The sequence below is a fragment of the Chelonia mydas genome, chromosome 4 (assembly GCF_015237465.2).
Source record: "Chelonia mydas isolate rCheMyd1 chromosome 4, rCheMyd1.pri.v2, whole genome shotgun sequence".
Taxonomy (NCBI): Eukaryota; Metazoa; Chordata; order Testudines; family Cheloniidae; genus Chelonia; species Chelonia mydas.
This window is the reverse complement of record NC_057852.1, coordinates 97888148-97903231: the sequence shown is the minus strand read 5'-3', so window position 1 is coordinate 97903231 and position 15084 is coordinate 97888148. Positions and strand designations below refer to the sequence as shown.

General features: G+C 43.2%; 1 protein-coding gene across 4 annotated transcripts in view; it reads left to right on the top strand.

The window, feature by feature from the left end:
- WDR19 (WD repeat domain 19) overlaps window positions 1-15084 on the top strand; it is a 126316-nt gene that overhangs the window by 9468 nt on the left and 101764 nt on the right. For all 4 annotated transcript variants that reach the window (XM_037897930.2, XM_043544506.1, XM_037897929.2 and 1 more), the window contains exons 3-6: window positions 229-294; window positions 7355-7480; window positions 9235-9350; window positions 10132-10247. In XM_037897930.2, coding sequence (XP_037753858.1) covers window positions 229-294; window positions 7355-7480; window positions 9235-9350; window positions 10132-10247 — 424 coding nt within the window. The remainder of the gene's footprint in view (window positions 1-228; window positions 295-7354; window positions 7481-9234; window positions 9351-10131; window positions 10248-15084) is intronic.

Genomic DNA, 15084 nt, shown 5'->3' with positions numbered 1-15084 from the left:
CTCTCCGATCTTGTATCGCTAACATCCTGGGACCCGCATGGCTACAACAACCCTGCATATGTCCATAATATCTGTCACATTAAGTACCTATCCCCTGGAAATATCAATAGATAAAACTCCTGAGCCATATCAACGGGGCATGAAAGATCAATGGAAAAAGTTTTTATGAAATCTCTAAGGATATTTGCAAATGTACAAAAATACTGAATTCATCTTCTATGTTTTTAGAACTGATCACACTGTAAAAATCTTTGATCGTCATGGTCAGAAGAGAAATGAAATTAATTTACCAAGGTAAGAACTAACAAGGGTTTGGAACACGTTCTTAAACAAAAACACACACTTTTAATGGCACATACATACCATTACTTATATTACCATATAAGTAATATGTGGAAGGTGCATTTCTGAGGCAAAACTGAATTCATAATACAATAGCCATGAAAGATCAGGAAAAAATTATATATATCCTTATACATAAAACATTCTTTAACTATACTTTTCATCAAAAGAAGGGTAGAGATAATTTTAGGACCCCACATAAATAGCTCATCGCTAAAATATATAAATGTGTAATAAAAATGACAGGCTAAAAAAAAAAAATTATTTCCAGTCCAAACTTCATCTCAAAAACTGTATAAAAGTACTTTCTTCACCTCAGTTCTATCTCACACCATCTACTCATGTCAACTGTTACCTTATTTATTTTCTATTCCATTCTAGTCTGGTTCCATTTTAATTAAGGTGGTCTCCTGCCCTCTGTATAGCTTCTCCTTCCTCCAAATGTTCCCAAGTACCTACAAAACTTTATCTCTTCTTAGCACTGTCTTTTCATCCGTGCATTGAGACTTTGACGTTCCCTCTGCCTAGCTGGACCTGTGTATGGAACTCAAAGCACTTCAGAAAAAGCTACCACTGATGCCCTGGACCTATGCCTTCTACCTAGTATTCTAAATTTAGCTTCCAGGACCTCTCCACCACATCTCTCTACATCATTGGTACCAATACATACCACGACCACAGGCTCTTCCCCAGCGCTCGCCTGCAGTTTGGTTGGATATCTCATGATGTCTGCAACCTTTACACCTGGTAGTGAAGTCACCAAGCTGTTCTCATGGTCACCAACTATCTACATTTCTCATGATCAGTCTCCTGTTACCACAATCAGTCTTTGGGTATGTCTACACTGCAAAATAAATTCTGTGGCAGCAGTCTAAGCCTGGGTCAGCTGACTCAGATTTGTGCTACAGGGCTAAAAACAGCAGTGTACGCATTCCTGCTCAGCCTGAAGCCCAGGCTCTGAGACCCTCTTCTCCCTTCCCTGGTTTCAGAGCCCAGGCCCAGGCCAAGTGGGAACATCTACACTGCAATTTTTAGCACCATGGTGCAAGCCCGATTTGACCTGGGCTCTGAGACTTGTTGCTGCATTTTTTGTTGTTTGGGTTTTTTTGGCTGCAATGTAGGGGTACCTTTGCTCTCCCCACTGTAATTCAGTCCCCTGGAATGACCTCCTCAGTACATGAAGAGCTGTCAGTCTCCACTATCTCAGTCGGAAGGAGACTCCCATCTAAGGGGGTATGTGCCTCCATTCCACCTTGGTGCCCCTTCCACCATGAGTCTGGCTTCCTCAACTGGACGATTGGGGAAGTCAGTTCTGAGGTGAGCCTACTCCAGTGTCCCTATATGCAGAGTCTATAAACAATTCCATCTGTGTCTGCTGTTCCAGTTCAGCAGCTCTGTGCTCAGGATGCTGGCCATCAGAGCCCATGTACATAAGCTGCTTGTATTGGGTGTGTATGTATGCCACTTGGTCACAAAACAAATAGACATTCATGCATACATTCATAATAAATTTATCAGTGGCCTCCCTGGCTAGTCTGCTGCTGATTTACTACCATAGCTAACTGGGTTTTAACTCTGATGAGAACTGAATTTAACTTTGTTGTGGTCTGTTAATTATTCAAGAAAAAGGTTTTATTATTATTCAGTTTTTAATTCCTCAGTCTGCCAGGCGATAACAGTTCAATTTAGAGCTTTCTTGCCCTTTGTGACTGACTACCACTCAATCCAAGCTCCCTTGTGCGCAGTCACCCGGAGAGGCCCCAGATGATGCCTATACTGCAAAGAGATATCCATAGCTGGCCCATGCCAGCTGACTCGGGTTCCTCTGGCTCAAGCTGTAGGGCTGTTTCATTGCAGTGTAGACTTCCAGGCTCAGTCTGCAGTATGTGCTTTGGGACCCTCCCATCTCACAGGGTCCTAGAGCCCAAGCACCAGTCAGAGTCTAGAAGTCTGCACTGCGATTAAACAGCCCCTTAACCTGAGCTCCGCGAGCCTGAATCAGCTGGCCTGGGCCAGCCCCGGGTGTCTAATTGCTGTGTATACATTCATTAATTTCTTAGCTCTGTAGATGCATCTACCCTGAACAAAGGTTGAAGGCCTTAGCACCTCCACAGGCTAAGATTTTGTCATGGATATTTTTAGTAAAAGTCACGGACAGGTCATAGGCAAAAAAGGAAAAATTCACGGAAACCCGTGACTTGTCCGTGACTCTTAGTAAAAATATCGGGACAAAATGGGGATCTGCGGATCCCCACAGGGCTGAAGGGGGGCGGCTGCTCAGGGGTTAGGAGGTGCCCCTGCTGCTGCAGCTCTGGGTGTCTCCAGCTCCCGTGGGGGCCGGGAGCTGTGAGGTGCCCCAGCTCCCGTGTCAGCCCAAGCTTAGGGGTTCCCGTGCTGCTGCCCGGGAGCTTGGGGGTTCCACCGCTGCCCGTGACCTCCGTGACTAAATCATAGCTTATTGATGATTATCTCAGTCTCCTGAAGTCTGGTTTCAAAGAACCTAGTATTACACCTACCTCAAAGAGCCTGACTCTAGGGCTGTGTCTACACTGCTCAGCTTACAGCAGCATAGCTGTGTTGCTAAAGCCTTGCTGCTGTAAGGCACACAATGTAGGCGCTCTTTGTTGGCAGGAGAAAGTTCTCCTGCCGACAAAATAAACCCACCCCCAACAAGGGGCAGAAGGTTTATCGGTGAGGAGCGTCTCACGCTGACAAAGCATTGTTCACGTTGGCCCTTTTCGTCTGTAAAACTTTTGTTGGTCAAGGGGGGGTGGGTTTTTTCACACTCCTGAGTGACAAAAGTTTTACTGACGAAAATGCAGTGTAGACATAGCCTAAATCTGAGTGTCTTTTTAATATTAAACTTGAATTTAATTTACAATCTGACTACTTGATTGATTGCTGTAGAAGCAGTTAAATAACAGCAGTTTCAACCATGGCAATTAGTTGCTGCCCTTAAACCAGACTGCAGTTTTTTTCGCCAAGAATAACAACCCAAATTGAGAATAGGTGTCACGGTTACAGGACTAGCTATACGTTTGTCCTCTTTCTGGTCTCACGGAGTATCTCCTCTCAGGTTTCAGACCTCCATCTATTCTGGGGTAGAATTCCACTGTTCTCCCACTCTTACACCAAGTATGGGCTACAGTACCCTGAGTATCAACTGTGCAAGTCTGACTCTGGTTCTTCTCTTTGGGAGTCTGTGAACAGAATACCTTCTTAAAACAAAAGTATTAGGTTTTTTGCAGTGGGAATAAAGTATTGAGAGGAAAAAGGATTTTAAAACAACAAAGAGTCTAATGCATATCTGTCCAACCTAAAGGCGTACCATCCCCTGAGGTAGTTCTATGCAGCCTGACTTTTTTTCAGACACCATAGCAGTTCCTGTGCACCTGGTTCCCCTGAACAACTCCCCAACAGTTCTCCCCTCACTCTTGAGAATGGTCCTTTTTAAGCTCCATAGTCCTTTTGATCTTTTGGTTCGCAGGCTTTGGCCCTGCTTGTCAAAACCAGTTATGTAAGTTGGCTGGAGCCAGGAAGTAGAATCTTCAAAGCTAATAGTTCAGATATTGTCTCTTAACAACCCATAAGTGTTTACTGAAGGGTGTCTTATATTGAGCCATTGTTTCCTTATCAGCTTGTTTTTCCCGACAACTGCTCTATTAAACTAAATCAACATATTAATAAGTAAAAATCCCAATAACCAGGTCAATATACAGTAATCAGAAATGATTACAGAGCATCTCCACTTCTGTCACATAGGGTTCAAGCAAAAGCAAGGATACTTACCTGAAGGAAGCCCAGCTCAGTCCAGATGGTGATGTGGTCACTCTGTCTGTTGTCTTCTAACTCTGTCTGGGACCTCTTCTCTCTTGAGAACTGAATTCAAAATCCCAAGTTTATTCTGTTCAAATAGAAGATGTCATAAGCGCCATATCTTCAATTATATTTCTCATTTTCTCTTGTCCATTTGGCTCTCTTCTTATGTACTATTTTTCTTTTTTGCTTTCTTGTGTTTTTCTGCACTCTTGTCTAATAATAATAACAAAAACACCCAGCTCTTATTCAGTGCTTTTCATTTGTAGATCTCAAAGGAGGTCAGTGTCATTATCCCCATTTAACAGGTGGAGAAACTGAGGCACAGAGAGAGAAGGTGACTTGTCCAAGGTCTCACAACAGGCCAATGACAGAGCTGGCAATAGAATCCAGATCTCCTGAGTCCCAGCCAAGTGCTGTGTCCCCTTGGTTACACTGCCTCTAGTGGCTTCCCTTCCCATTTATTCCTCCTGCTCACCAGAATGCTGCATGCTGCTGTGGTTGGGGATTGAGACATCCATTGAAGTTTCTTGCAGGAGTCCACATTTACTATCATGCTAAATTCAGGCAAGTGGGAGAAAAGAAGATAAAAGGTTGAAGTGGTGGGTTGCTGATTTAGCATGCAGCCTGGTATGCATAAAGTGCTTCCTATTAGGAGCTACTAAGTGAGCAGGAAGGGAAAGCTGCTAGCTTTTCAAGAAGCTACCCCCTGTTTTGCTGGAAGCTATAAATGTACTTGCCTAGAATGCAGAGCAAAAGCACAATTCACATTGGATCTTAGGCTTCAAAACAAATTATTTTTATAAAATAAATTTTATTTTGACTTCTCAGGCAGTCAGACTTCTTGGTTTTTTCACTCAAAGCACTTGCAATAGCTATAAATACTATTTTTGCATAGCGTACATTTTTAACCAAAGAACAAATGGTTGAGAGATAAGGTTCATGGCAGAAGAGTGTAAAAGACAATTTTTCAGACAATTAAAAACCAAAGCATGTTGAAGCATTCATGACAGCAAAAGCTGTGTTCCGTGGGTTTTTGCAAAGATTAGACACTGCATTTTTTTTATATGCATTAGTTTTTACATATTTAATTGACAAATGTCCCTCTGGCAGCCAAACAGTAAGTTATTTCCCATACTAGCAGATGGAGTCTAGAACAAGTAACCAGATGCCTGCTATTCATTATGAGTTGCTTGCCTTTTGATTAGAGATGTGCAAATGGTTAATATAATACCCAGACTCCATCCAAAGTCAGGGTTGGTTCAGGTTCTGTTGTGTTCACACAAATCTACCTTGATACACATGCCAGGGCTGCTAACATTTATACAAACACTTGTGTGCCAAAATCCATCCTTTTGTTGTCTTCAAGGATGCAGCTGGTCTCCTGAAACTGAGTGGCTCACTCTGCCCTCCCAGGGACTGTAAGGGGCACTGAGAGTGTGTCTACATTGCAGCTAGATGCTGCAGTTAGGCCTGTGCCAGCTGACGTAAGCTCTCAGAGCTTGGGCTGTGGGGATGTTTTATTGCAGTGTAGACATTTGGGCTTGGGCTGCAGCCTGAGCTCTGGGACCCTCCCATCTCACAGGGTCCTACAGCCCAAACTCCAGCCTGAGCACGAATGTCTACACCACAATTAAACAGCCCCTTAGCCTGAGTCAGCTGGCACAGGCCAGCTGTCAAGATTCCTTCCCCACTCTGAGAACTCTAGGGTACAGATGTGGGAACCTGCATGAAAACCTCCGAAGCTTACTTTTACCAGCTTATGTTAAAACTTCCCCAAGGTACAAACTATTTTACTTTTTGCCCTTGTACTTTATCGCTGTCACCACCAAACGTCTAACAGGTATATAACTGGGAAAGAGCCCGTTGGGAAATGTCTTTTCCCCCCAAAACCTTCCACCCCCTTTCCTGGGGAGGGTTTGATAAAAATCCTCACCAATTTGCATAGGTGAACACAGACCCAAACCCTTGGATCTTAAGAACAATGAAAAACAATCAGATTCTTAAAAGAAGAATTTTAAGAGAAGAAAAAATAAAAGAATCACCTCTGTAAAATCAGGATGGTAAATACCTTACAGGGTAATTAGATTCAAAACATAGAGAATCCGTCTGTGCAAAACCTTAAGTTACAAAAAGACACAAAAACAGGAATATCCATTCCATTCAGCACAGCTTATTTTCTCTGCCATTTAAAGAAAACAGAATCTAACGCATATCTAGCTAGATTACTTACTAAGTTCTAAGACGCCATTCCTTTTCTGTTCCCGGCAAAAAGCATCACACAGACTGAGAGAGCCTTTTTTTCTCCCCCCTCCTCCAGCTTTTGAAAGTATCTTGTCTCCTCATTGGTCATTTTGGTCAAGTGCCAACGAGGGTATCCTAGCTTCTTAATCCTTTACAGGTGAAAGGGTTTTTCCTCTGGCCAGGAGGGATTTTAAAGGTGTTTAACCTTCCCTTTATATTTATGACACCAGCCAAGGGTTTTTAATTGCAGAATTACTCCAAGAGGCCTCTTTCTTCGGCACAGTCTTTGAGGATTTTTTCATTATGATCCATTGTCTTTTCCAGTTCTAATAAGAGCCTTTGGTGCCCAACCCTTCTCTGCACTAGTGCAGCAGGAAAATATACCCAGTGCATAAGCAGAGGTGTTTATAATCCTTAATATATATGTCCCTTCCTTAGTCCTATTTGTCCTATGCTAGAGATTGTGGGGTATGTCTGTCTCTGTGCTCATTGTGAGAACAGCAACTAGAACATTTTCCTGCTTCCATGTGGACTTCTGTCCCAAACTTAATACGCTTCTGAGAACTAGGAGGGAGCTGTCCACATCAGGTGGCCTCCAAGAAACCATGAGGTTGAGTGACAGCTTGGTGTCCCTTAAAGATCCAGAGTATGTTGGAAGGGGCCCTCTAGCCCTGGGGCCCAGCAAGGGATCAGGGCTCTGGAGCCCCCTTTGGAGGCACAAGTGGTAGGAAGGAGTCATAGTCTTGGGTGAGATTAGAGCTGGGTTGCAACTTCTATCTGGAGATTCAGATTTACATAACATGAATGTCTCATCCTGTCTCAGGTTTGTTCGGAGGGGAGGAGCTGGGTCAGGGGCTTCATTTTGACTGTATAATTTTGTCTGGCTTGGACCCTCATAATCTTTTAAAATCCCTAGTAAAGTTTACTTTCTTCTTTCTCTCTGTTTCTTAAGCAACTGTGTTGCTATGGACTGGGATAAAGATGGGGACACCTTAGCCATAATTGCTGACAAATCTAGTACCGTTTATCTGTGGGATGCCAACACAAACAAAACAAGCCAGGTGGACAGTGGCATGAGGTAAGAAAAACTCTTCTTGTAAAATGTAAAATGCGTGTCAAGAATCAGACTAGTACAGTATGCCCTTCTTGGTGCAACATCCTGAACTCATTTGGAAGCTGAAACTAATGCAGAATGCAGCAGCCTGCTTCTTAAGTGAGGTATGTTGCCACAAGGACGTTACACTGGTGTTTTGTAGCCTTAATTGGCTATCTGCAGGTTTCAAGGTAGAGCATTTCTGTAGGTTTTGGTCTATAATGGCCTTGACCAGTCTACTTGAGAAATTACCTCTGCCCACGACATGTGCTACTACCAAAATTGGGATCAATAGAAACACTTGATCTGGAATCCATTCAGTTAAAAGAGAGGCTGCTACTGGGAAGGTGCTTTCCCTAAGGGTTCCTCAACTTTGGAACTTGTTTCCCACACCTGGGTTCTAAAAAGGATGAATTTCTTGACCTTCAGGTGTATTGCAAAGATCTTTCAATACAGCTTTTGTGGATAAGGTGTTGCTGAAGGGCAATATCTAACCTTGTTGCTGTAAAGATTAGTTGGTCATTGTTGGTATATGATGGAGTTTGCAGCTGGATATTTTTTTACGGTATGTTTTTTACGGTATTTGTGTTTTTAAAGGAATGTCAAGAGTGCCTAAATCCTGAGAGAATCTCCATCTATTATTAGTTACATAGCAGTAGCACCCACAATGTGCTCGGTACTTTTGAAGCACATACAATAATAAAGTCCCTGACCCAAAGTCATTTATCAGCAACAGAAAAAATATTTCCCTCTTCACATGACTTATAAGAAACTTGATCCTGATTAACAGTCACAGACTCTGAATGCGTCTTATTTTGCTCGCTTTTACTTTACGTCCATCCAATCTACCTAGCTGGGATATGAGCAGCCCCTGTTACAGAAATATCTATTCCTTTAGTACTTTTGCTTCTATTACCATTTATTATGCTCTTCATGTTTATTACTTTTTAAACTAATAATAAAACAGACAAAATGTCCTTCAAGGGCATTTACATACATCAATTCTAAAATCCAATTACATGAGGGAGACTGTATCCGTAAGGAAGCCACACCTAATTGCATACAACAATATAAATGCAACAGAAATATCAGGACTCGGGCTTGGCTGACAGATTAGGCTGCAGGGAGATTGAAATAATATTATCTTTTTACTAAATTCAGTTAAGATATTAGCTTTTTGTATTAACTCTTAAAAAAAATCACACAAAACACAGCCTTCCTCTGTCTGAAACTCAAAGCAAAAAAGCTTGTGCTAAGCTTCTTACTACGTTCCATAGTCTGTCAATCAAAGAACCATGATCTACCATGTGAATACAGTCGTGATCAGTCCCAACTACACCGTTAAAATACAAAAAAAATTCAGAAAAGCACCATCTTTTAAAGCATTTCTTAGAAATTTGTTGTCAACTTGATTATCTCTGATATATTTGAAAGTATATCGAGGATGCTTAGCGCTTATGCACAGATGCCCACTTTTAGCATTTGTGTACGTCTAAATATTTAAACAAACCAGCTCCCCCGCCCTGGTTCATCGCTATTTTGTGAATGCTTAAGCAAGTCTGAAAGTGGCAAACTCACCCTAAACAAATGAATTAAAAAGTTTAGCTCAGGTTTACACAACACTGTGCAAATACAAAACAAATAATTGTAGTTAACAATGCGATTCTCTTTTAAATTTAAAAAACAATCTCACTGATATGCCATATAAGATGATTTTATTGTTTTTTTTAATATTTCAGAGACCCAATGTCTTTCTTGCTTTGGTCCAAAGTTGGAGCCTTGCTTGCTGTTGGAACAACTAAGGGAAACTTGCTTATTTATAACCGACAGACTTCTCGCAAGATTCCTGTCCTTGGTATGTACTATACTGAATTCATTGGGTTTGTATGTTTCTAACTGAGAGCAAAATTTTACTCATAGTGTTAAGATTCCTTTGTGTTCAGTGTAAAAATATAATAATCTATAACTGTAACTCCAAAATGTACCCTTTTTCAAATGGCTACTTCTGTTTTATTATTCTTACTAGAATGGTTTCTTATAGAATACTTTGTAAAACACCTCTGTGATGACCTAGTGGCAAAGTCCTGTGCTGTCATGTGGGAAACTTGGGTAAAAAAGTCTCCCTTGCTGCACAGGCCAGAAAATTGGCTGTGGAATTTTTTGTGTTCATACACTATCTTTCCTGTGGTATATTTGAGGAGAAACATCAATAAACTTCAGAGTCCCATTTGGGCAGGAAAATGGAGGCTGCAGTAAACGGCTTGGGAGGTTTGATACAAATGAAGTGGAAAGATGAGAAGTTCCTTAAGGTTCCATAAAGATACAAAGGCTTCCCTCTCGGGGATTTTTTTTTTTTTTAACAAGAAACAAACTTTGATAACAAATATTTTCCAGTGGCTATCATGCCTTCTTGAAATTCACCATATCAGTTTTTTGTTTCACACCCTAATTATTTTCTAAAAATGTACATACTTGAATTACATTAATCTTCCCTTTAATTTTTTAATGTTTTTTAAAATGTGTATTGTAGGGCTCAAACCTGCATAGGCTGGGTTATGAATTAGAGGCCACATTTCCATCTCTAATTTTGTATGTTTTTTTTATACATATAAATTTGATATATATCTGTTTTTCAGGTAAACACACCAAGCGGATCACTTGTGGTTGCTGGAGTACTGAAAACCTGCTGGCACTAGGTAGTGAAGACAAAATGATAACTATTAGCAATCAGGAAGGAGATACTATAAGACAGGTAATAATAACAGCATCTTTATCTAACTGTTATACTTAGTTAATGATCCTGGGGCAAGATTCTGTGCTGATCTCTGAGAGTCAGAAGGCTGGACTCTCAGCCCAGTTGGAGTGGATGCTAAAGTGGCTGTAAGTCATCTTTGCACTCTCCCAATCCTGGACTACTCCCAGGGCTGGAGCATGATGTCAGCATACTTTGGGGCCTGTCTAAGTTATAGCAACCTCTTTGGGTTGCCCTATGGGCTGCAGACTCTGCAGTGCTGCATGTTATGGGCCTGCCCCTGAAATGCTGCTCACCACCTCTGCCCTGGTTTATCCCCTATGCCAGGGCTTGCAAGGGGTCCTTGGAAAACAGCGTTATGGCTGTCTTCCACAGTGTCTGTACCAGGGGAATTCTTCCTTGGCCAGATACAGGGCTTTTAGGGCACCTTCAGGGTGCTCCAGCCCTTTTACTCTTTGTAAAGTGTCTGGAGTAGGGATGAGGATCTTGCCCCTGAAATGTAAGGTAGACCATTACCCCTTTTGAGATGCTGATTCCCTTCTTCCCTCTGATCAGAGAGTTCTAAATGTTTTCTTATGTAAATTAGAATCCTTGTTGGCAAAGGCAGTTTTTGGATATGCACATCGTTTTATAGAATTCACTTAATTTCAAATAGTAGAAACAGTGGTTCATTGAATACTTTTTTTAAGAGCAGACTGAAATCTTATTTCTTCAAATGATTGCAGACCTTTCTCCCAGGTGTGCACACACCCAGTGTAGTTAATCTGGAGAACTTTGCTTAGCACTCCCTTTTAGGGTGGCACTCGCTCCCTTTGGCCTTTCATAGCCCCTCCCATAGCTATTTAAGTGCAGCGCTGCCTTGACCTCCCTCAGTTCCTTCTCACTGCCTGCAGCTTGAGTTGGAGAATTCTGTGTGGTATCAAATATCATGTTTTCTATCACAGTGCTTTCCTATGATCTTGTGTATGTAGTTAATTATAGTAGTGCCCTTAGGATTTAGTTAATTAGTAGTAGTTAGTTAAGTAGGATTTAGCCTGGTGTGATGCCCTCACCAGATTTTAAACACCGCCTGTCTTGTGGGGTGGCTGTCTCTAATAGTGACCCCACACTCCGTGTTTATTGTGCCTTGGGGAAGGGCACATTAAAGAAAAGTGCTCCATCTGTAAGTTTCTCAAAAAGAGAACCTAGGTGGCTAGAGACTTGCACCTGAAACAACACCTTATGCCTGCTTCGGTGCTGGGAACCTCTGCAGATTGAATAGAGCTGGGCCATCTGCCCACTCACTGGTACTGAGTCAAGATCAGTGGGACACCATACTGTCAACTCCAGTACCATCTGTGGGCATCCACTGAGTCTGGTATCAACAACATTGGTGTCGGCACCAACTGTTTTCATGCCCCTGATGTGCCAGGTAGCACTGGACTTGCTAGGCTTTTCTAGTTCCTGATTCTCTCTCAATACAGGAGCATTCAGCTGCAATGGCTTCTTCTGTGCCCTTGCAGAATTGTCACCATTATTGGCACCATTTTCGGCACCATTTTCCACCATTCCTGAAAGTCTTTGATTCCTCCTGGGGATTACCATCTGTATGGGGATCCACATTGGTCCTGCAGTAAGGACAGAGGCTCTTGGCCCAGTACATACTGGCCACCAATGCTGTTTACTTATCCTAAATGGCTTCCTTGGGATCCTTAGGATGTTCCTCAATCTGCAAGGTCCTGACCTTGGCTCAGTCCAGGGCAAGGTCGCCAATCCCTTCGGTAGTGTCCCTTCTTGAGCTACCTACATTGCAGGCACAGACCAAGGTTGCTCCCTCTGAGCTGATTCAGCCTGAACCATTGTAACAGGTACATGTGTTGCTGCAGGAGATCCCCATTGGTTCTGCTCTCTTCCTCCTCACCTGATGATTCCACAGTGCTGGATTTCTCCTCTTTTGTGCCTGAGAATTTTAAATCCTTTGAAGATGTCCTGAGACAAATGGCTTCAGGCTGAGTTTGCGCAAGTACATCAAATTGGTGGGCATTCTCCAGTCCTCAGCTCCAGGAAGGGTAGCTCTCCCAATAAATGAAGCACTTTTGGAACTCACAGAGACTTTGTGTCATACCCCAGCTTCCTTACCAACTACAACAAAGAATACTGACAAAAGGTATTACGTACCCCTGTGGGTTTTTTGAGTGCTTCTTTTCACATCCAGCCCCAAATTCTATTGTTGTGATAGTGGCAAATGAGAGACTATGTTGGGATAGAGATAAATCCATGCCTAAAGACTTTGGGCTTGTCTACACTTGAAACGCCATCATGGCACGCTGCAGCTGCCCCGCTGTAGTGCTTCGCGCTGGGAGTGTGGGGGACCAGAGTGTTACCAGGCTGCTGAGAGGCGGGTGCCCAAGGGGGATTAGTACTGCAGGGAGCACCTTGGGGAGCATCACATGGCAGCCAGGCTCCATGGGCAGGGGCTGGCTCCAGGATGTGCTGTCGGCCAGTGCCAGGCTCCTTCAGGGCAGAGGCGTATCAGGCGCAGATCAGAGCTGTGCTGCCCACCCTGCCTGGGGAGTGCCCAGCTGTGCAGAGGTGGCTGGCTCGGGGACCAGGGCAGGGAGGGCTGCCCGGTCGCCAACCAGCACCATGGCTCCCATAGCCTGGAGAGCCAGGGGCCTGGGCAGGCCAGGCAGCTCCCACCAGCTTCTGACCTGCATGCTCCTGGCAGGAGGTGACAGTTTTCAAACTGTGGGGCACATTAGGAGGCAGAAATCTCGGGGGGCATGCGAATATGATTGCTCGCCCTGGGTGTTAAAATGCTTTGTTATGACTCTGGGACTCTTGATCTGTGCCCGAAAGGCCTGGTACACACTGTAAATGACTCGAAGCTCCAGGATTTTGATATGAAGAGAAGCTTCCTGATCTGTCCACAAACCCTGAACTTTCAATGTCCCCAGATAAATTCCCCAACCTCCTGTGAAGGCATTGGTAATTATGGTCCTGACTGATGGAGGGTAGGCAGTGGGAACACCTTTGCAAACATTGGTCGGATGGTTTAGTGGACTGATCAAACGACTGACAATTCAGGAGATATACAACTTTAATTAGCCCTGAGGAGGACGAAGGTGCAATCTTGCATTCTGCAACATGTAATTGCATGTGGCCATATTTCCTAGCAATCTCAAGCATACATGGATCGTAGTTGAACAGTGAGAGTGGAGGGGAAAAAACACAGGAGACGAATTGGTTGGAATTGTTCATTAGGAAGAAACGCCCTCCGAGTCTAGTGAGGCCCCAATTAACTTAATTTTTTGTATTGGTATTAACCATGACTGTTTAAAATCAGACCAGAAGACTGAAGAGACCTAGCGTGAACTGGATGTAACAGTGAACTTGGTCTCTAGACTTGCCCTTCACTAACCAATTGTTTAGGTAAAGAAAGACATGAATTCCTCTCTTTCTGAGATATGCTACTGCTAAAGTCATGCATTTGGTAAAGGGGAGCACTGACGTTGTTGATCTGCTGCTACAAATCTCAGAAACTTCCAGTGGCTTGGGGAAAATCACCATATGGAAGTAAGCATCCTGAAGATCAAGAGCAGCAAATTATAGTTGTGATTCAAAGTGGGAAAAATAGTTGCCAGGGTAATGATGTGGAATCTCAAGTATTTTAGGTACTTGTTAAGATTGTGGAGGATATTGGTAGTTTTCATCCCCTCCCTTTGACTTGGGGAATCAGGAAATACTATGAGCCCTGGGATCTTGACCCTGAGGGAAGGGTTTACCCAGAAGGGCGGTGGAGAAGAAAGCCTGCAGAGGGCAGAGTAGGAAGAAGCCCAGTGAAATGGTAGCAAGGGTTGAGATGGTGCAGATCTTGGCTGCCGATTGTAGGGTCCATGGGCTGGAACCCAGTGTGCAGGCCCAGGTTCACCTACTAGCCACTGGGAACGTGACGTGGTTTTGCTTAGTAAGACTGCCTAGAAGGGCACCTGGACCAGCTGGCCCTATGAAACTGTGTTATCCCAGAAGGGAAAAACTGTATAAGAGGAAGCACTCCAACTCCTAGAGAGGAAGAGGGGCTGCAGCATGAGCAAGTAAAGGAAGGGGCATCAGAACTAATCCCCAGATACAGCCACAAGGGGGCACCCCAGCAGTGAGTAGACCCCATGACATACACCTGAGGCCATAATCCTGGAAGAAGTGTCTGCCATGTTCAGTGCTGACTGCAATGACATCTTGCCCACCAGATAGCCCTCCACAATGAGTGTCTTGAACTCTTCCTTGGAGGATTCTGGCAACTTATCAGTAAATTTGGACATAGCCTCCTGTGATAAATGAAAGGAGGGGGGGGAGTAGCTCCCTTTTATGGGCACCCAACTAGCTATAAAATTCCTTAGTAGTTGTTCTCTACTTGCTTTACCTGTAAAGGGTTAACAAGCCCACAGGTAAAAGGAAAGGAGTGGGCACCTGATCAAAAGAGCCAATGTGAGGGCTAGAACTTTTTAAAATGGAGAAAAAAATTCCCTTTGTCTGTCTGTTGTGTTCTCTGGGAAAGAGGGGAACAAGGAGCGGTTATGCTATGAGAAGCTTTAAGCCAGGTATGATCAAAAATCATCAGATCATACCTAGAATTACACATTGGGGAGTTCCAAATAAGTAAGTAGATTAGGAATGTTTAGAAAGACGCCATTAGGTTTTTCTGTTTATTTCTTGCCTTGTGGACTCCTCTATGCTAACCCCAGATGCTTTTGTTTTGCTTTAAGCTGAACCTCAAGAGAGCTATCTTGATGCTTAATTTTTTTAATTGTTTCTTTTAAGATCTAGCAAAAAGCCTAATGTATTTCCAAATGTATTTCCT